The sequence below is a fragment of the Pelophylax lessonae genome (assembly GCF_965119305.1).
Source record: "Pelophylax lessonae genome assembly, chromosome: 2".
NCBI classification, from domain to species: Eukaryota; Metazoa; Chordata; class Amphibia; order Anura; family Ranidae; genus Pelophylax; species Pelophylax lessonae.
The window spans coordinates 369,323,087-369,343,698 of NC_138769.1; the positions used below are offsets into that span (position 1 = coordinate 369,323,087).

A 20,612-nucleotide genomic window follows, 5' to 3' on the forward strand; every position below is an offset into this window, starting at 1 on the left:
ACTCTTTGTGCTGTGACTTAACCGAATCATAGTGTCCAAGGATTTGGGGTCTTTGTTCCACTTGACAAGAATTTCCCTTTGTAATGGTCTTGTGCGGAACTGAGCAAACAGAACCGCCTCGAAGGTCGACACCATCAGGCCTAAGGCTCGCATGCAAGTCCACAGAGGACAGGTTGCTGGATAACAGCAAACTAATCGCCCTCTGCAACTTTTGCAGCTTCTCCGGGGGAAGAAACACCCTCACCGAAGCTGAGTCTAGAGTCTGGCCCAGATAATCCAGTTTTGAAGATGGTACCAGAGCAGATTTTTTTAAATTGATGTTCGAACCAAACTGTTGCAGAGTCCGTACAGTGATTGCCAAGTCGCCTAACAGGACTGAATGTGAGTCTGCTCAAGAGGAGATTGTCCAGGTACCCCAGTACTGCAATCCCCCGTTGTCGCAGTAATGCCAATACCGAAGCCAACACTTTGGTGAAGACCCTGGGAGGCGAGACCAACGGCAAAACGCTAGTGTCCAGCATAAAGAACCGAGATCAGAACACAGAAATATTGCTCCTTTTTTGGACCTCATGTGGTGTCATTAGGAGGTTCCAGCCCTCCCCCTCTTTACTCCTTCACCTCCTCCTCCCTTCCCTGTACATCCACACCCACCGTTGTGCTATTTTATATCTGTCCATCAGTGGTGTGTGGGGGAGGGTGACTTTTCTGTGCGGGCTATGCAGAGTCATTCCGGTCATGCGGTGATGTATGTGGAGTTGACCATCTAAAGTTTTTAAATAAAGGCGACCATGTGGTTTGAAATTGTGATGCAAGACATGGTATGTGTATCCAAAATATCCAACCAATATCATGTTTGATGTATAAGAATATACAAGATTACATATAATGAATTCTAAATAAATATGTTCTCTCTACTATAGAGTATTGTGAATTGGAATATTCTGGTCTAAAGACCCCTGAGGAAGACAATTGAAACGCATCGGGTTCTCAGACGTCAAGGTTCCTTTATGTCATTGCCACATAGTATTTGAACCACATATATCCAGTCGCCCATGTTTTAAAACCCTCTGTATATTTGTAATATTGTCATATTTTTCAATTATGCTTTATATATTATATTTTTTGTAACATGTGTTAAATAAAATTTTGAAAAATTTTTAATATGGGTAAGCATCCGTTATAGTCCCAAAAATAGGGGGTTTCCTCTTGTTGTGTCTACTTGAAGTAAAGGGACGAGGGTGCCTGAACTAATTTTTCTCCTTGATATACGCCCAGCTCCCACACCTCTTTCTTTTCCAGCATAAATAGGGATGTGTAGGTATGTGTCCTTCATATCGATGGAGGCAATAAAGTCTCCATGGTGTAGGGACGCCACTACCGTGCGAATGGACTCCATTCAAAACTTCTGTACCCGCACAAAGCTGTTGAGAGCCTTGAGGTCCAGGATTGAACGCACTTTGCCTTCTTTCCTGGGAACAGTGAACAGGTTTGAATAGAACCCCTGAAAGCATTCCCAAGAGGGAACTGCCACAATCACCCCTTGCGACAGCAAATCTTGTACTGCCTTTCGTAGATCCCTTAACCGATCTGGATATAGGTGTAGATTGGACAGGAAGAATCTGTCCAACGGTCGAGACCTGAATTCGATCTTGTAACCCGATCGGATCAGTTCGTGAACCCATTTGTCCTGAATCAAGGAGGTCCATGGCTCCGAAAAAAGCAAAGACGTACCCCCACCCTAGTTAAGGGTAAGGGGGTCCCTTCACCCAGACGGGGATTTGTCTGTAGATCTGGATTGACCTGCTCTCGGCTTACCTGACCATGTCTTCTTGGAACCCCCAGAAGACCCAAATGGCTAAGATCCTTTCTCCTGCATGCCGGAGGCACGAAAAGGCCACCTGTGGGATGTAAAATAAGGCCCCCGTCTAATACGTGGTGACTTGCCCTTGGGAGATTGAGGAAGAAGAGCACTCTTCCCACCTGTAAGACCCTTGATCAGTTCATCCAATGAGGATCCAAACAAACGTTCCCCGTAAAGGGGAGCTCTGATAGAGCCTCCTTTGAAGCCTGATCCGCAGACCAGCTTTTAAGCCACACCATGCGTCTAATAGCTACCCCAACCGCTGATATTCTGGCTACAAGAGGAGCCAAATCTAGCGACGCATCACATATAAATAGTAGGGCTTGGACCATTTGGTTCGTTAGCTCTGCTAGGCCCGGAGGGAGCTGTTCTGTTTCTAGGTCACTTTTTAGTAATTTGCCCATTCCGTTATGGTCTGGGACACCAGAGTGATCGCGAAGATCGGTTTAAGTATTGACTCCACTATCACATGTAAATGGCGGGACAGAGACTATATCTGTCTATCCACAGGGTCTGTAAAGACCGGGGACTCCTCCACCGGGACCACAGTGGATTTGTTCAGTCTGCAGACCGGATGGTCCTACCTTCGATGGAACGGTCCATTTTGCAAATATCGCGTCCGTGAATGGATAGTGCCTCTTAAAACGTTTCAGCACCACTAACATCTGTTTGAAGCACCACCATTGGTCAGAGACAATTTTGTCAAAAAGTTCCGGACAAGAGAAAACCTTGCCCCACTTCTGGGATTTGCGAGTACCAAATGACACCTGCGTCCCTGACACTGCAGAATCATCCACCATTTCTAGAGTTTCCCGCACTGACACTATAAGTGCCTCCACCAGCGCGTTTTACCGCACGGCTGCAGATGAGGATATGTCGTCTTCACCATCCGAGTGCGATGACGCAGAACCCTCAGGGTGACATGAGTCTGCGGCAGACAAATCTACCTCAGAATCTGAGGATACAGGATAGGTAGGGAGGGCATAGGGCAGTTTTTACGAGTGGTATTTTGTTTTTACTGTAGATGAAATTTGTTCCTGGGACTCCATATGAACCCTGGAACAGCGCAGTGTCACTTTAAGAAAACTGTGAAAAACTGACGCACACCGCTGCACCAGCGTTACTACAAGTCCCAGACACTGGCACTGCAGATAGCAGGGTGAGAGAGAGACCTACCCCAGACCTACCCCAATAGACATACCACCATTCGATATGGAAGAGAACAGGATCGGTCTGCTATGTAGAGAATACGATCTTTACAGGAAGAGGAAGTACCTGGGTCATCACTAGAGTAAAGGCCTAGCTGCTCCCTGCTGTCCAGCAGATCCGCTATAGTGGCATCGGCGCGTCCACCCCCTGAGAAACCTCCATCGCTGACTGAGGTATGGACCTCTATGATGGTGGGGAGGGAGGCCTTGGAGGAGCCTGGTACATACTTAGAGGCCAGGGGGAATGAGGGGTAACCGAGGGTCCGACCTTCACAGGGAGGGGCCCACGTCCACCCGAGACCACCAGAGCTATGGGGGGACACTGCTCACCATACCAACGACATCAGGTGGGACAGACTACCTCTCCACTCGGGGTGGGGGTGCTGACGGCCAAGGGGTACGCTGCGACTCAGGCCGAAACCAGGTCGTGTGCATCCCCGCAAGGTGTTTCGCTCATGGCCAGCCCCTGTCTATTGGGGCTCTGTCGTGGCGAGGTCTAGCGCTGGGCTATAACCAGCACACCCTTGGTGGCCGGGCCAGGCTTAAGGATCTAGGATATCCAGTCCGAAACCCAGTCCAGCTGTTGATTGCTGTTCTCTCAGGAACATAACTAGCTAAAAAACTTTATTTTTTAACAAAGGTTCCCTTTAAAATAAAAAAAGACAAGCTAAGACCGAAGCCCCAGCTGGGAACTAGGTCCTACTCCTAAACTAGGCAAAAACAAACGGAATCCTATAGCAGCGTGAGTGGGTGTATGCCTGCAGGGACTGCCCCATAGGCGTGGCAAAGATTTTTCCTGCCTAGTGTCCTACTCCTGTAGGGGGCAGCAAAACCCAATGTTCAAGAAGAATATGGAGCTGTGTCCGTCAATGAACGAAGGAGAAAAAATATATATATATTTTTTTTACTTGACAAGGTTGCTTTAAACTGACTTCATTTGCAGACCGAAGTTCATCCCTTTGATCTGTATATGAACAGAAAGATACAATGTTTCTTTTTATCTCTCTTTCAGCGCTGAGCAATGTTGTTGATTAACATTGCTGGCTGCTTTTTTTTTTGATCGCTGTAAGGGAACTGCTCTGCACTTGTAACATGAATCGTGGAAATGCTGGATTAAGATTGTGTGGGGGGGTTGAATCGAGATTGCGATCTTTTAAAGATTAATCGTGCAGCTCTAACTCCAGCCTATGACGGGACACAGCACACTGATGAGGTCACCTCATGCTACCCTAATGAAAGCATGTTACTTGTAAGCAACATAGCCCAGGTTGGCTCAATGTGCCCCCCCCCCCCCCACACACACACACACACACACACACACACACACACACACACCTTTTACCAGCCTGTGTAAAAACCAAGGAGAGGCTTTAGATACATTTCAAAATATGTGGCAGCAAGAATGTAAAACTATGATAGGTGGAACCAAATAGTACTTTTCAGGTAATGGTTGCTATAATACCTCCAGATGTGTACTTGTAACAGATAGATCTTCCAAAGTGAAAAATTGATCTAGTGGGGTCTCAATTTCAATAAGTCCCTTATGTGTGAGTTTAATCTTCTGCTGGTTGGGCTGGAAATCCTTCTCAGCTTTCTCAATGATCTCTAGATTCTAGAGGAAAAAGATAATAAGGTATTTATATTGAGATAGCTGTAAAACAAATTGATCACAAAATACATAGAACGAGAAAACATTACTCACATGTCGTCTTTCTTGGCTTCTCCAGTCAGACAACTCCTGCCCAGCCATTTCTGTAGCACTCATCTGAACAAGGCACTGTGGCGTGATATCACCATGTATAACACGGTGGAAAAATATCTGGAAAAGAAAGAAGAGCTTTGAAATACAGTAAACATCTAAGTACACTCACTGCAAGACACAAACAGCCTTATTTAACACATTCAAAACAATTCTTAATTTCTATGTGCAATGACCCATAGCAACAAGTCAGAATCCATCTACATTGACCTCAACAGAATTAATTTCAGCTAATTGATAACTGCACTTAAGAATTAGAGGTCTTTATCAATGGTAACAGACCCATAACAGCGCAGAGTATTGAATTGATTGCTTTATCAAATGATACCAAAAAGTGGATAATATGCGAAGATAAAATACATAAATTCAGTGTTAACCACTTGCTGACTGGGCCATAGCCAAATGACGGCTACAGGACGGTCGGCAAGTTCTGGGAGGGCATCCAGGGACAAACTCCCAGACATGCGCTTCCCGCAAGCCACCTGGGACGAGTACCCGAAGCGCCCGTGAATGCCGGGTTCTCCGGACTCGGCGCATCACGGATCAGGACAAAGGGCCATTGACAGCAGCCCTTTACCACGTGAACGCTCTGTCCAATGACGGAGCGATCACTTGTCAACAAACCAGCGCACGCCCGATTCAGCTGTCTATGTGGCCAGGCTGTATGTGGTGTCGCTATACTCAGGAGGAGTAGCAGAATGTATAGTGGGGTGTCATTTTTACTATGTACATACCATGTGTTAGAAATATCTTATAAATGGACAACTTTGTGTAAAAAAAAAAAAAAAAAATGCGATTTTTTTATTTTCTTTCCAAATTTTCCAAAAAATTGTGGAAAAAAATGACATGTTCAAAAGACTCATTATGCCTCATAGAATATAAAATGAGGTGTTTGCTTTCCAAAATGGGGTCATTTTGTGGGTGTTTTCATTGTCCTGGTGCTCCAGGGCCTTCAAAAGTGTAATAGATAATCAAGAAATTAGATGTGTAATTTATGTCCCTAGAACACCTGACGGTGCTCCCTGCATGTTGGGCCTCTGTATGTGGCTAGGCTGTGAAAAAGTCTCACACATGTGGTATCTCCATACTCAGGAGGAGTAGCAAAATGTGTTTTGGGGTGTAGTTGTAGGTATGCATATGCTATGTGAGAGAACCTATAATAACCTGTTAATATGGCAATTTTGTGAAAAGAAAAAAAACACCTTAATTTTGCAAAGAATTGTGGGAAAAGTTACAACTTCAAAAGACTACCAATGCCTCTTAGCAAATACCGTGGAATGTCTACTTTCCAAAAAAGGGTCATTTGGGGGGTATTTGTACTTTCCTCGCATGTTCATGTCTCAAGAAATTAGATCACTACATCAGGTGTGATTAATTTTCAATGATTGGCTTGTAGACTCTACAACTTTCACAAAGATCTAATAATATACACTGATTTTGGTTATTTTTATCAAAGATATGTAGCAGCATAAATTTTGGTCAAAATTTATGAAGAAAAATTACTAATTTGCTAAATTTTATGTAGATATTAATCCTCAGTCTCCCGCCCAAACTGTGTGATTAACTCCGCGCTCTAGGTAGCACCAGCAGACTGCTGGTAAAAAACTCTAAAACTAAAGCTGCCACTTAAACAAATATAAAATACTTGATAACAATAAAAAAGGAATAATAGTAGCGCTAGAACAATCTAAAAAAGTTCCCGGAAGAGTTCCTACTATCACCCGTGGATGATCATCAAATTAACAGTGCGGTTGATAAACAGTCCTCACAGTCTTTTAGTCAAATGATCCCATAGGTGAAATATGAACAACAGTCCACTTTCAGATCTTCAATCACCATAAAAATTCATATATTAATGATGACAGTGTTTGGATATGCCAAAACTCCGTGCAATCTGATAGGATCACCACAAGTCCACCACCAAGTGCAATCTTGGTGGTGGACTTGTGGTGATCCTATCAGATTGCACGGAGTTTTGGCATATCCAAACACTGTCATCATTAATATATGAATTTTTATGGTGATTGAAGATCTGAAAGTGGACTGTTGTTCATATTTCACCTATGGGATCATTTGACTAAAAGACTGTGAGGACTGTTTATCAACCGCACTGTTAATTTGATGATCATCCACGGGTGATAGTAGGAACTCTTCCGGGAACTTTTTTAGATTGTTCTAGCGCTACTATTATTCCTTTTTTATTGCTAAATTTTATAACAGAAATTAATTTAAAAAAATTGGATATTTGTCTTACCGTAAAATCTTTTTCTCTGATGTTCATTGACGGACACAGCTCAAGAATCTTCTTGACCATTGGGTTATACTGCCCCCTACAGGAGTAGTACACTAGGCAGGAAAAAGCTTTACCACGCCTATGGGGCAGTCCCAAGGGGTATACTACCACTTCCTGCCATAGGCAGTTTAGTTTCAAGCAGTGTCAGAAGAAAAAATACTCCAACTCAATAGGGGGGTGGGTGCTGTTTCCGTCATTGAGCATCATAGAAAAGGATTTTACGGTAATACAAAAATCAGATTTTCTCTTTTGTTCATTGAAGGACATAGCTCCAGAATTTTCTTGACCATTGGGGAATCCCAAAGCAGTGTCAAACATGAGGGTGGGAAAAAACAGCAGAGAAAAATTCCCAAAAAGGCTAAACCTAGCCAGCCAGGTAACATGGAGCTCAACCAGTAACAAATGGAGCTCACCTGAAAAAAACATACACCCTCAAAGAGGACTAATCCTCTCAAACAGCAGCCTACAAAACATTGCGGCCAAAAGTAGCATCCGCAAATGCCAGCACATCTTATTGTATAAAATTTTGTGAAAGTGTGCACAGACGACCAGGTGGCCGCCTTACCAACTTACACCACTGACGCCTGATGGGGGAAGGGACAAAAGTCACTAAGCACCCGCATAGAAAGCGCCTTAATAGGGAACAGAGGAACCTGACCATTGATGGAATAGGCCTGCACCACCGTCCGTCTTGTCCATCTGGAAATGGTCACGGCAGACACGACCAACCCTTTGCAAGGTCCATCCGCAAGAACAAATAGTAAAGCTGATTTCCTAAACGACTCGGTTGCCGCAAGGTACACCCTGATCGCCCGACCCATATCCAGAGAGTGAAAGGCAATATAAGGAAGGCAAAACAATGTCATTAATCAGATGGAAACCAGAAACAACCTTAGGAAGGAATGACTGACAAGGGTGAAGCACCACCAAGGCAGCTACCTTCTGGGACAAGGTAAGCAGAGTAACCTCGCAAATGTTTCCGAAAGGCGGGTACTGGAGAACCGACAGCACCAAATTGAGATCCCATAGAGGTAACGGAGACCATCCTGGGAAATCAAGTGGCGAACCTCCTGAATAAAAGGTGCGAACCAAAGAACATGTAGCCAAAGGACGGCACAAGAAGACCGCCAAGTCCGAAAACCTGGCCTTTGGACGGTACCCAAGGCCAGGCGCTGCTCAACACCTCGTTGGAGGAAACCAAAATCTGAGCCACAGAAATGGAACGGGGATCAACCCCAAGAGACTCACACCATGCAACGTACGCCTTCCAGCACGATGATAAAACCTTTCTAGAGGTAGATTTTTTAGTCTTTTATAACATGGGAATCACATATTCAAACAACCCCTTATCCTGCAACACCAGGCCTGCAATAGCCAAGCTGTTAAAGCCAGCGACTGTAAGCAGGATGGAAAATTGGCCCCTGGGCCGATAAATCTTCTCTGACAGAAAGTCTCCAAGGGGCATCGGCGATCAGCCGTACCAGATCGGCGTACATAGACCAGCGAGGCCAGTCTGGAGCCACCAGGATCAACGATCCTTCGCAGAAGCCTTGGCAGAAGTTTTAGCGGGGAAAAAGCGTATATCAGAAGATACTGGCCCCAAGGAGACACAAGTGTGTCTGTGACGTCGGCCAGAGGATCCAGAGACCTTGCCACAATTCTTTGTACCTTCCTGTTGAGAGGAAAGGCAAACCGATCCACCTCGGGAGTTCCCCACCAGAGACACAGCTGAACCTTAGAATCCCGGCTACCTTCCAAGCCGCCAGGACACTTCTTGTGCCCTGTTGGGGACAGGAAGGAAAGAAGGAAGGAAGGATTATCTAGAGACTGTGGATCATTGTCCCACTTTGCAAGAATCTCCATTTGCAGAAGCTCAAGTGTAACTGTGCAAACTGAACCGCCTCGAAGGTAGACACCATCAGGCACAGCACACGCATGCAAGTCCAGAAAGAAAAATGACTGCTGAACAACAGGAGCTGAGTCGCATCCTGCAGCTGATTTTTAGAAGTTCAATTTCCAACCGAACTCCTACAGAGTCCGCACAGTAATGTTCAGGCTGTCCTTTAGAACAGTTAAAGACTCTGCTCGCAGAAGAAGAGCGACCAGGTACCCAGTACCGCAATCCCCCCGCTGCCGCTACAATGCAAACACCGGGGCAAACACTTTTGTGAATACCCGAGGAGCTGCAGTGACCAAAGGGTAATGTCATAAATTGAGCATGCTCCTCACTCGGCAAACGGAGGAAACGCTGATGACCAACCAATGATGGAATATCAAGGTAACCATCCTTGATGTGGGGATGCCACTACTGTACGAAAGGACCCTATTTGGGACTTCTGTACTCTCACAAGCGGTTCAAAGCCTTGAGGTCCAGGAATGGACATACCTTGCCTTCCTTCATGGGAACTATAAACAGATTTGACTAGAAACCTTGAAAATGTTCCAATTTTGGAACCGGAACAATCACCCCTTGTGGAAGAAAGGCTTGCACCGCTCTAAAGAGATCCCGCAGGCGGTCTGGGGACAAACGCAGATTGGAAAGAAAGAACCTTACTGGAGGATAAACCGAAACCCAATCTTGTAGCCGGACCAGATAAGCTTGTGGACCCACCTGTCTTGAATCAGGAAGGTCCATGGGTCCAGAAAGAAATGAAAATGTCCCCCCACCTCAGACACAGGTAAAGGTGCCCCTTCAGGCAGAATAGGGCTTGTCTGCAGGTCTGGAAGAACCCGCTCTGTGTGACGAGACTCCTCGCCCCTGGCATCCTGTGGAAGAAGAGTACTCTTCCCACTTGTAAGACCCTTAAGGATATCATCCAGGAAGATCCAAACAGGCAATCCCCCAAAAAGAGGAGAACAGATAAGGCCATCTTGGAAGACTGGTCCGCAGACCAGTATTTCAGCCATATCAAGCACCGAAGGGCCACTGCTGTCACTGACAGCCTAGAAACCAAGGGAGCGGCATCCAGAGAGGCACCACAGACAAAACTGCAACCCCTAAACCAACTGGTCCGCCAGCACGCAAGGGCAGGGAGAAGCTGTTCCCCTTCCAGATCCTGGCGCAAAAGCTTCTTTGCCCACTCCGTCTGGGAACACAGGCCTAAGGACCGAACCGGCCACAGGAAACATGTGGCGGACCAAAGTCTCGGCTCTTCCATCAAAGGGGTCGTCAAAAGCGGGAAAAATCCTCCACCGGAATTAAAGTGGAGTTATTCGGCCTGAAGGGTAGGGGAGGAAGTCTTTGATTCCTCCAGACTGGTGGACCTCCTTGATCAGACAGGTGGGTCCATGATTTGATCGGCCCGGCTACAAGATCGAGTTTTCGATTGAGTTTTCCTTCCAACCTGCATTTATCCCCAGACCTCCTGCGAGGTCTCTTCGGGCGATTCCTGAGAATCCACCACAGGTGGGACTGTCCACTTTTTTTTTTTTTTCAAAACAGGGACTCTTCAAAGGGATACCGTCTAGCAAAAACGCTAAGGCACCGACATAATGCGTTTAGGTCCTTGACTGGTGACAATTTTGTCAAGCAGGCGTGAAAAAGAGGACACCTTTTCCCACTTTTAGGGAGCTGACAGTACCAAAGGAGACCGGCACATCCAACACAGCAGCAGCTGCATCCTCCAATTTTAAAGTTGCCCGCACTAACAGTGCATCCACCTGCACCTTTGCATGCGTAGCTGCAGTAGAAGAGGAAACATCCTCACTATCAGAGCACTCAAAGTGCTTTGGGGCAGACTCAGTAGGGTCGCAACATACTAAGCTCACCCTGAAAAATAACAATCAGGATTGCTGCATAGACACAAAACAGGCAGGTGAGGGTCGCCGATTGCGATCCCGCAAGGGGACGCCGACCAAGGACCCATGAATGAACCACCTACTTGACCCCATGAAAAAAACAAGAAAGGGGGTTGCCCTCTGAGCCCCTCCATAGAGGCCCGCATGAAAATAAATGGCCCCCTTAAAGGCAGACGCGCAGGGGCAAGGTACCCAGAGGGTCTGCAGCACTAAAGAGGGGGTGCCCTACGCAAAATAGCGGGATGCTGTCATCAAACAAAGGTGACAACGCCCACAGCGCCCCCTCAAAGGGAAGACGCCAAGATGGCCACATGAACGAGTAGGCTGCAGCCTAAATTTAGGTGGAGGCCCAGCGGCACAGATTCCATCCAAGGGGAGGCGAATGGCCACTAGACACTAACCGGGGGCCATCCCCCACCCGGAGGCACCCACTTGGTCGCCAGGTACAGTAGGCCGCAATCCGCTGCCTTAATTTCTGAAGGCGCCCCGCCGCCTGGGCGTGAAGCCCAAAACAACAGCCGGGAGAACTTAGGACCCCTCTGCCCAGGTCACTAACCTCCCAGGGTGACGAAGGACCCTGTTGTAACCCCTGGTGTGCGCCCAGAGAAACCAGTTAGCAGCAGCCCCAAAGAAAGCCCCCCTTCAGAGCACATGGCAAAAGGCAGCTCAGAACCTCCAGGGATGGGGGAGGGGGTAGTGGTGCGGAAGACCCACGGTGACCCTAGAGGGGCTGGGGAGAAGAAGGGGAACCTGGGGGACCCACTGTTCCAGGGAGGGGCCCACGTCCACCTCAAAACCTACAAGGGGGAGAGGGGGGACACTACTTACCATACCGTGGAACCGGGTGGGCACCACTCCAGGCAGACTACAGCACCATCGGAATTGGGGTGCTGCAGGCCAGAGGCACACTGTGACTCAGGCCGTGACCAAGTCGTGTGCGTCCTCGCGAGACGTTTAACTCGTTGGCCAGGGATCTAGAATATCCAGTCCGTCGCCCAGTCCAGCAGTTGATTGTAATTCTCACAGGAACAGAAAATAATAAAGGAGGAAAAAATCAGTATAATAAGGAAAAAATACTAGAATCAGAGATCCCAGCAAGGAACTAGGTCCCCACTATGACTAGGCAGAAAAAAACTGATTGCCTATGGCAGGAAGTAGGAGTATACCCCCCTGGGACTGCCCCATAGGTGTGGTAAAGCTTTCTCCTGTCCTACTCCTGTAGGGGGCAGCATAACCCAATGGTCAAGAAGATTTCGGAGCTGTGTCCGTCAATGAACGAAAGTGAAATGGGATTTTTGACTTACCATAAAAAATCAATTTCTCTGATGTTCATTGACGGACACAGCTCCTGGTATTCATAACCTTTGAGTTAACCTGCCCCTTACAGCAGTAGGACACTAGCCAGAAAAGAATTCTGGCTACATCCATGGGCAGTCACAGGGGGTATACTCCATCTCTCTGCTATAGCCACTCTGTTTTGTTACAAGCACTGTCAGGAGACTAATAACTCCATAGTGGGGTGGGTGCTGTGTCCGTCAATGAACATCAGCGAAATGGATTTTACAGTAAGTCAAAAATCCCATTTTCTAATTTGTTCATTGATGGACACAGCTTCTGTAATTCGTAACCATTGGGACGTCCCAAAGCAGTGTTAAACATGAGTGGTGGGAACAACCAAAAAAAGAAAAAACCCTTTTGGAGGTCCATCCGTGAGCACAAAGAGAGAGTCTGACTTCCTGCCAGGTACACCCTAATTACCCAGACCACATCCAAAACATGCAAGGCAATTTCCTTGGGATGTTTAGGCCTGGGACACAGGGAAAGTAACACAATGTATTTGTTTAAATCAAAATCAGAGACAACCGTTGGAAGGAACAACAGACAGGGGAAAAGAACCACCTTATCCTTGTGAATCACGAGATAGGTTAACACCGCCAGCTCCAACACCCTGCGCGCAGAGGTGATAGCCACCAAAAAGGCTACCTTCTGGGACAGCGTAAGCAGGGGAATCTCCCGAATATTTTCAAAGGGATGCTTCTGTAGAACTGAAAGCATCAAACTGAGATCCCAAGGCAGCAACGGAGCCCGCACTGGAGGGACTAAATGTCGAACCCCCTGAAGAAAGTTACGCACCAGGGAGTGTGCGGCCATAGGTCATTGCAAGAAGTCATCCAAAGTCGACACCTGGCCCTTAATGGTACTCAAAGGCAATTGCTATTCAATCCCCTGTTGAAGGAAGGTTAAGATCCGAGCCACCGAGAAGGAGTGAGGATGAACAACAAAAGTGACTCACACCATGCAATTTACGTCTTCCAGGTATCTATGGAAGATCTTTCTAGAAGTAGATTTCCTAGCTTTCAACAGTGTAGGAATCGATTCACATAAACCTCTATGCTTTAGCACCTGGCGTTCAACAGCCAAGCCGTCAAAGCCAGCAACTGTAAAGCAGGATGGAAGATCGATCCTAGGGACAGAGGATCCTCCCTGAGAGGAAGTCACCAAGGAGCACTGGCGACCAGCCGTACCAGACCGGTGTACCAAGACTCTTCCAGCATCCAGATCGCCTAAGCAGAATCCAGAGGACGCCTCCCAAACCGGACATCCTGGCATCCATGGTAACAACTGTCCAATACAAGGGGAGAAAGGATTTTCCCAGCCGAAGTGCAGGAGAACAAAGCCACCATATCAGGGACTCCCTCGTTCCCAGACTCACCTGGATCTGATTGTCCAGAGACTGCCGAGTCTTGTCCCATTTGGTCAGAATCTCCCTTTGCAGGAACCTCTTATGGAACTGTGCAAACGGAACTGCCTCAAAGGCAAACACCATCAGGCCCAGCAGCCACATGCAAATCCAGAGGAACGACCATCCGTTGGACAGCAGGAGGCGAATGGCAGCCTGCAATTTCTGGAGTTTGTCCAGGGGAAGGAGTACTCTGGCTAAGGCCAAGTCCAGAGTTAGGCACAGATAGTCCAGCTTCGTGGACAAAGCTAGAGCAGACTTCTGAAAATTCAGAATCCAGCCGAACTCCCGCAGAGTTCGTATTGTGATCTCCGCTCGCAGAAGGAGATCGTCCAAGTAGCCCAGTACCACGATCCCCCGTTAGCGTAGCAAAGCTAGCGCTGGGGCTAATACTTTTGTGAAGACCCGAGAAGCAGAGACCAAAGGGTAACGCTACATACTGATAATGCTCCTCTCCCACAGCAAAGCAGAGAAAGCACCGGTGACTGGCACATATTTGAATGTGAAAGTAGGCATTCTTGATATTGATAGAGGCGAGGAAATCTCCCTGACGCAGGGATACCACCACCGTTGGATGGATTCCATTCTGAACTTCTGTACCTGCACAAAGCAGTTGAGCGCCTTGAGGCCCGGGATTGGACTTACTTTGGCTTCCTTCCTGAGGACTGTGAACAGGTTTGAATAAAAATCCTAAAAACGTTCCGAAGTTGGAACCAGGACAATCACCCCTTGAAGGAACAGTTCTTGTACTGCCCTAAACAGGCCCTGTAAGAGGTCTGGGGACAGGCACAAGTTAGAAGGAAAAAAGCTTGACGGGGGACAAGAGAGAAACTTGATCTTGTAGCTGGACCGAATTACTTTGTGGACCCACTTGTCTTGCACCCGGGAAGTCCATGGATCCGGAAACCAGCAAAGACGCCCCCCACGAGTCTGGAGAAGCCCGATCTTGGCTTGCCAGACCAGGCTCATTTGGATCCTCCTGAAGAGGCTCTGAAAGGCCCTTGTCAGTTAACCTCGAGGGACGAAAAACTTCTTATGAGCTGAAAAGGAAGGCCCACATCTATGACGAGGTTCCTTGCCCTTAGTAGCATGCGGAAGGAAAATACACTCCCCCCCCCCGTTAGACCTTTAATGATGTCATCCAGGGTAGCTCCAAACAGGCGATCTCCTTGTAAAGGAAGATCAGTCAAGACCTTTTTTGAAGTCTGATCCGCAGACCATCAATTGAGCCAAAAGACACGCCAAAGGACCACTGCCAAAAACGAAAGGCAAGGCATCAGGGGATCCGCATCAAAAGAGGCATCACACACTGGGGAGGGGCCTGCTAATGGCGCCAGAGAGGAGAGCTGCCTAGTCCCTGAGAAACACCTCGCCGGGATGCTGAGAAGAGTGGAGATCCTCCCCACTCCATCCACCCGCTAGACCCCGCCGATTCTGCCCTGAAATCACCGCTGTCCCTGCTGCTCAAGTTGCCTGAGCCACGCCGTGATCCAGTATTGAGCCTGCTGGGAGAACCTGTTGGGGACACGCAGGGGAGCCTAGAAGGAGAGGAGAAGCCGCGGATGCCGGGAAGGTGTCTGTGAGCCCGGCGTGCGGCGTACAGAGGACTGGAGCAGACAGGCTTCCCCCTGTAGCATGTGATGCAGAGATTCCCGGGCAAGTAGGAACCATCAATCACAGAGGACAACAGACGAGCTCCTGGAGATCGGGAACGGTGAGAGGGGAAATGTTATTGACATATAAATCGAAACATCAGACTGCTACAAGCTATTAACCTATGCACTGGACGTGATAGGTCTGAAGAGAGGCTGCTGACATTGTAACGCTTCAATAATAAGACTATTATATGCATCCTTGAAAGCGTTGGTGGTGCTAAAGTTCTAAAGCTGATGTGATACAGTGTAAAACAGGAGTAACTAAAAAGATCAAATGAGCGGTATCTTATAGCTGACTTTGGGATTTGTATATGTATGACACCTGAGTCTGATGTTGAATACACTTGATGAATTTAAATGTGAAAATTGGAACCAGATCCGAGGACACTATGTAGTATTCAAACCCCTCTTAGGAAGGCTAAAGGAGTGTTAATTCCCAGGGTCTGCGGGTATAAAGTAACGGCAATAGCGGGGAGGATAGTGAACCGAGCCCATAAATAAAAACTGAGAATTGAAACATATACATCAGGCATTGCTACTCTTAAACTCAGGCGTATTAGAAAAAAGATCAAGAGAAAATGAAAAATAAATCAACAAAAGATGGCTGAGGAAAATTACCAAAGTTAAGCGCAAGTCCAGCATCTATTAAAAGATACATGACCTCTGAAGCTACAGCAGAAAGCAGTGAGAAGCAAATATCAACAAAACCAAAAATAACGAAAATAACAAAAAAAACCTGTAACCAGAAAACAGTAGAAATAAATGAAGAAAGTAACTTGGAGCAGCTAAAAGAAGTGTTCAGATGGATAAGGGACAGACAGATGAAAACCCTGAGTTTAGTGGAGAGGAGGTTCGAAGGGACCAAAGCCAACTGCCCACAAGAGAGGAAATAAAGGAAATGTTCTTAAATCTGGAACAGTCCATCAAAAAAGACATGGCAATACTACATGGTGACCTAGGACATATGTTAAGGAGAGTAGAAGAAGTAGAAGAGAAAACAGAACATCAAGGAAAATAATTAAAAGGTACTTAAAGCTGAAATGAGGAAAGCACAAATAGCACTACTCTACAAACTAGAAGACCAGGAAAATAGGGATAGAAGGAAAAATTTAAGAATTCATGGACTCCCAGAAAAAGGGCAAGATGAAAACCTAGAAGAAATGTTGGAAATCATTTTTAATCCCTTACTGGGAAGAGAAATAACAGCAAAATTGGAAATTGAAAGAACTCACAGAATAAGGAAACCACAAAATGCACCAAAAGAGACCTCAAGAGATGTTATAGTGAGATTTCACAGATACGAAACAAGATCTCTGATCTGGGAAAAAATAAAAAGTCGTCCCCTATTAAGATACAAAGAAACAGAGCTACAAGTATATGCCAACTTGTCACAGGAGACATTGGCAAGGAAACAGAAACTTAAACCAATCATGGAAATATTGGAACAACATAGCGTCGAATACTTCTGGGGATACCCGGCATGCTAAGGAGTTTGAAGAGAAGGGAAGACATTAAGATTAAGATTTCCGGAAGAACTGGAGGACTTCTGTGAGATCTTAAAAATTCCAATACCTGAAATCCCTGGATGAACAACCATGAGGAGTAAAAGAGGTGAAGAAGAAGATGAACAGCACTTGAAGACCAAGAAGAAATCTTACAGAGACAGGGCGGCGGGAGGGGGATCAGCGGGAGGCGGGGTGGGGGACGAGGAGTAGAAAAGAGACAAATACGAGACCCGGGGGTGGGGGGGGGAGACACTGGGGGACTGAGCGACTCTTCTCCAGTATAGCTCCAGAGGAAAGAGAGGGGAGCTGGGCGTCCAGGTGTAGAGCCTCACCCTTGGGGGCAAAGTCAATACAAGGAGGGAGGTAGTTGATCGACAGCAGGGGCCCAAAAATAAGGGGCCCTGACAACCCACCAATACGCAAACAGGAGGCTGTAAGGGAGGGGGGATATGGGAGGGGAGGGAGGGGGTAGGGAGGGCAGGGGGGTAGGTGGGAGGGCCTGGAGAGGGGAGGGGGGGTCAAGGGGAAAAGGGAGAAAAGGAAGAGTAATCTGTGATCTAGTATACCCACTCCATTTACTTTTTTCAGACAAGTTGGATTTCCCTTTGTTCTCCGGGGAATATAATGCCTCTTTCAACTACACAAACAATGACAGAAATTAGTTATGTAATGTACAACATTAGAGGACTGAATTCCCATGAGAAGAGACAGAAAATCCCGAAAGAAATTAAAAATATAGGAGCCGATCTAGTTTTCTTACAGGAAACCCATATCCTACATACATCTAATACCAGATTTTACTCAAAAGAACACCCCATTTGGTATTAATCTGATTCTATAACAAAAAAATCAAAAGGGGTGGCTATTGGGTTCGCCGAAGGAACCCACTTTGTCCTGGAGGAGAGGATGGCACACCATGAGGGAAGATTCCTCTTCCTGAAAGGGAAACTACATACTAGGGAGGTGACTCTGGTAAACGTATACTGCCCAAATTATAAACCCATGCGATATCTCGGGAAAATCCTAGACAAACTAATAGAATTTAGAAAAGGGAGAGTGATGTTAGCAGGAGATTTCAACTTTTGCCTTGATCCAGAAATGGATTGTACCTCAACTGTACAGAGGAGCAGAGCAACACATTTAAAAACGATTAAAAAGAAGCTATTACAATGTCAATTATTGGATATTTGGAGAGTGCTTCATCCGAAAGAACGAGATTATACGTTCTACTCCTCTGTACATAAAATACATTCGAGGATCGATTACATTATGATAGACCATAGAGGGATTGAATCAGTGACAGAAGCTAAAATAGGGATTAAGACCTGGTCGGATCATGCTCCCGTTAAAATAAAGCTGAAAATATTAGAGGGACAACTAAAAACAAATGCTTGGAGATTAAATGAGGAATTGTTGAGGGATAAAAATAGGGAGAAGAAATTAGAAAAGAATTAGAACTATACTTCCACATTAACGAAAATGAAGAAACCTCAAAAAACATACTTTGGGAGGCACAAAAAGCCTACATGAGGGGGATTTCAATCTCTAAAGGGTCAAGAAGGAAAAAAGAGAGAGTAAAACATAAAGAAAAATTGATAAAAGAGATTTATGAATTAGAACAAAGCCATAAAAAACTGAATTTTTGTAAAATCTTACCTGTAAAATTCCTTTCTCTGAGTCCTCCGACAGTCGCCGCCTCCTCTAAGTCATCACTGTTGGGTATTGACTTCCGCTCCGCAGGAGTAGCTAGGCATAAAGACTTAGTCAAAAGAACAAAGGCATTTGCATATACACACCCATGGGGGCTGTCCCATCTGGTCAATACCCCCCTGCAGTGACCACTCCCAACTCAGTTTGGTAGCATAGCAGTAGGTAATAAGAACCCCAAAAGAGGGGCGGGGCGGCGACTGTCGGAGGACTCAGAGAAAGGAATTTTACAGGTAAGATTTTACAAAAATTCCGTTTTCTCTTACGTCCTCCGACAGTCGCCGCCTCCTCTAAGTCATCACTGTTGGGATGTCCCAAAGCAGTATAGACATGAGGGGTGGGGGACGCAACTGTAGAAAAGGCAACGCAGTACCCACATCAGAGAAAGGAACCTTACATGCACAGTAAGAGAACCTCTGGGCAACAGAAAACAGGAGCAACAGCCCAGGAAAGCAAATACCAACAGCCATGGACCCATAAAAAAACAAGTGTCCTTCATGGCACTGCCGCACTGAGAACCTTGCGGCCAAAGGAGGCATCAGCTGATGCCAGAACATCTACTTTGTAGAATTTGGAAAAAGTGTGCACCGACGACCAAGTCGCAGCCTTGCACACCTGGGCCACCGAGGCCCGATGCCAATAGGCCCAGGACGCACTCATAGATCTGGTAGAGTGCGCCTTAACAGGGAAGGGTGGAACCCGTTCCTTCAAGGCGTAAGCCTGTTCAATGGTCTGTCTGATCCATTTGGCAATAGTCGCTGCAGATGCAGCCATGCCCTTCCGAGGTCCCTCAGGAAGGACAAAGAGTGAGTCCGTCTTCCGAAAGGACTCCGTAGATGACAGGTAAACCCTGATCGCCCTGACAACATCCAAGGAATGCAGAGCAACCTCCTTAGGATGCTTAGGCTTCATACAAAGCGAAGGAAGGACAATGTACTCATTAATGTGGAACTCAGAGACCACCTTAGGAAGAAAGGAGGGATGCGGACGCAAGACCACCTTATCCCAGTGAATCACCAAGTATGGAGAACGGCAAGATAACGCTGCCAGTTCCGACACCCTGCGAGCCGAAGTGATCGCCACCAAAAAGGCAACCTTCTTAGACAGCAGAGGCAACGATATATCCCGAATGTTTTCAAAGAGAGCACGCTGTAACACGGACAGAACCAAGTTCAAGTCCCATGGAGGTAAGGGCTCCTTCCTGGGAGGAGCCAAATGTCGCACACCTTGAATGAAGGTGCGAACCAGGGAATGAGACGCCACAGGGCGTTGGAAAAGAATAGCGAGTGCGGACACCTGGCCCTTGATCGTGGCCAGCGCCAGGCACTGGTCCACACCAGACTGGAGGAAGTCCAACACTCTCGACACCGAGTATGAGCGAGGGGAGAACCCCTTGGACTCACACCAGGCGAAATAAGCCTTCCAGGTACGGTAATAGATTTTACCAGAGGAGGTTTTCCTAGCCTTGACAAGGGTAGGGATGACCTCAGAGGAGAGACCCCTGTCCCTCAGGACCTGGGTCTCAACAGCCAGGCCGTTAAAGCCAGCGACTGTAAAGCAGGATGGAAGATCGGACCCTGAGACAGGAGATCTTCCCGCAAAGGCAGACGCCATGGAGGCGCCACTGCCAGGTGAACAACGTCGGCGTACCAGGAGAGGTGCGGCCAGTCCGGAGCCACCAGAATCACCAGGTGCGGTTCCGAGGTTAACCTGCGGAGGAACCGGGATAGCAACTGAATCGGGGGAAAGGCATACATCAGACGATACTGATGCCAAGGGGCTACCAACGCATCCGAGGCGTCCGCCAGCGGATCGCGCGTTCTTGCCACAAACCTTTCCACCTTTCGATTTAGCCGGGATGCGAACAGATCCACGTCCGGGGATCCCCACCTCGCACACAGCATTTGGAAGACCTCCGGGTGCAGGGACCATTCCCCCTGGTCCAGGGTCTGGCAGCTCAGATAGTCGGCCTTGCCAATTCTCCACACCAGGAATGTGAACTGCCGAGATCGCCGGGACATGAGTCTCGGCCCAAGACAGAATGTCGGTCACCTCCTGGGCCGCCCAAGCACTCCTGGTGCCCCCT

At 47.2% G+C, this 20,612-nt stretch overlaps 1 protein-coding gene across 1 annotated transcript in view; it reads right to left on the reverse strand.

Moving 5' to 3' along the window:
* Positions 1-20,612, reverse strand: part of SPOCD1 (SPOC domain containing 1) — a gene marked incomplete at its 5' end in the record, with an annotated part of 374,162 nt that overhangs the window by 168,406 nt on the left and 185,144 nt on the right. Inside the window, 2 exons of the mRNA XM_082245154.1 lie at positions 4,553-4,681; positions 4,772-4,888. Coding sequence (XP_082101280.1) covers positions 4,553-4,681; positions 4,772-4,888 — 246 coding nt within the window. The remainder of the gene's footprint in view (positions 1-4,552; positions 4,682-4,771; positions 4,889-20,612) is intronic.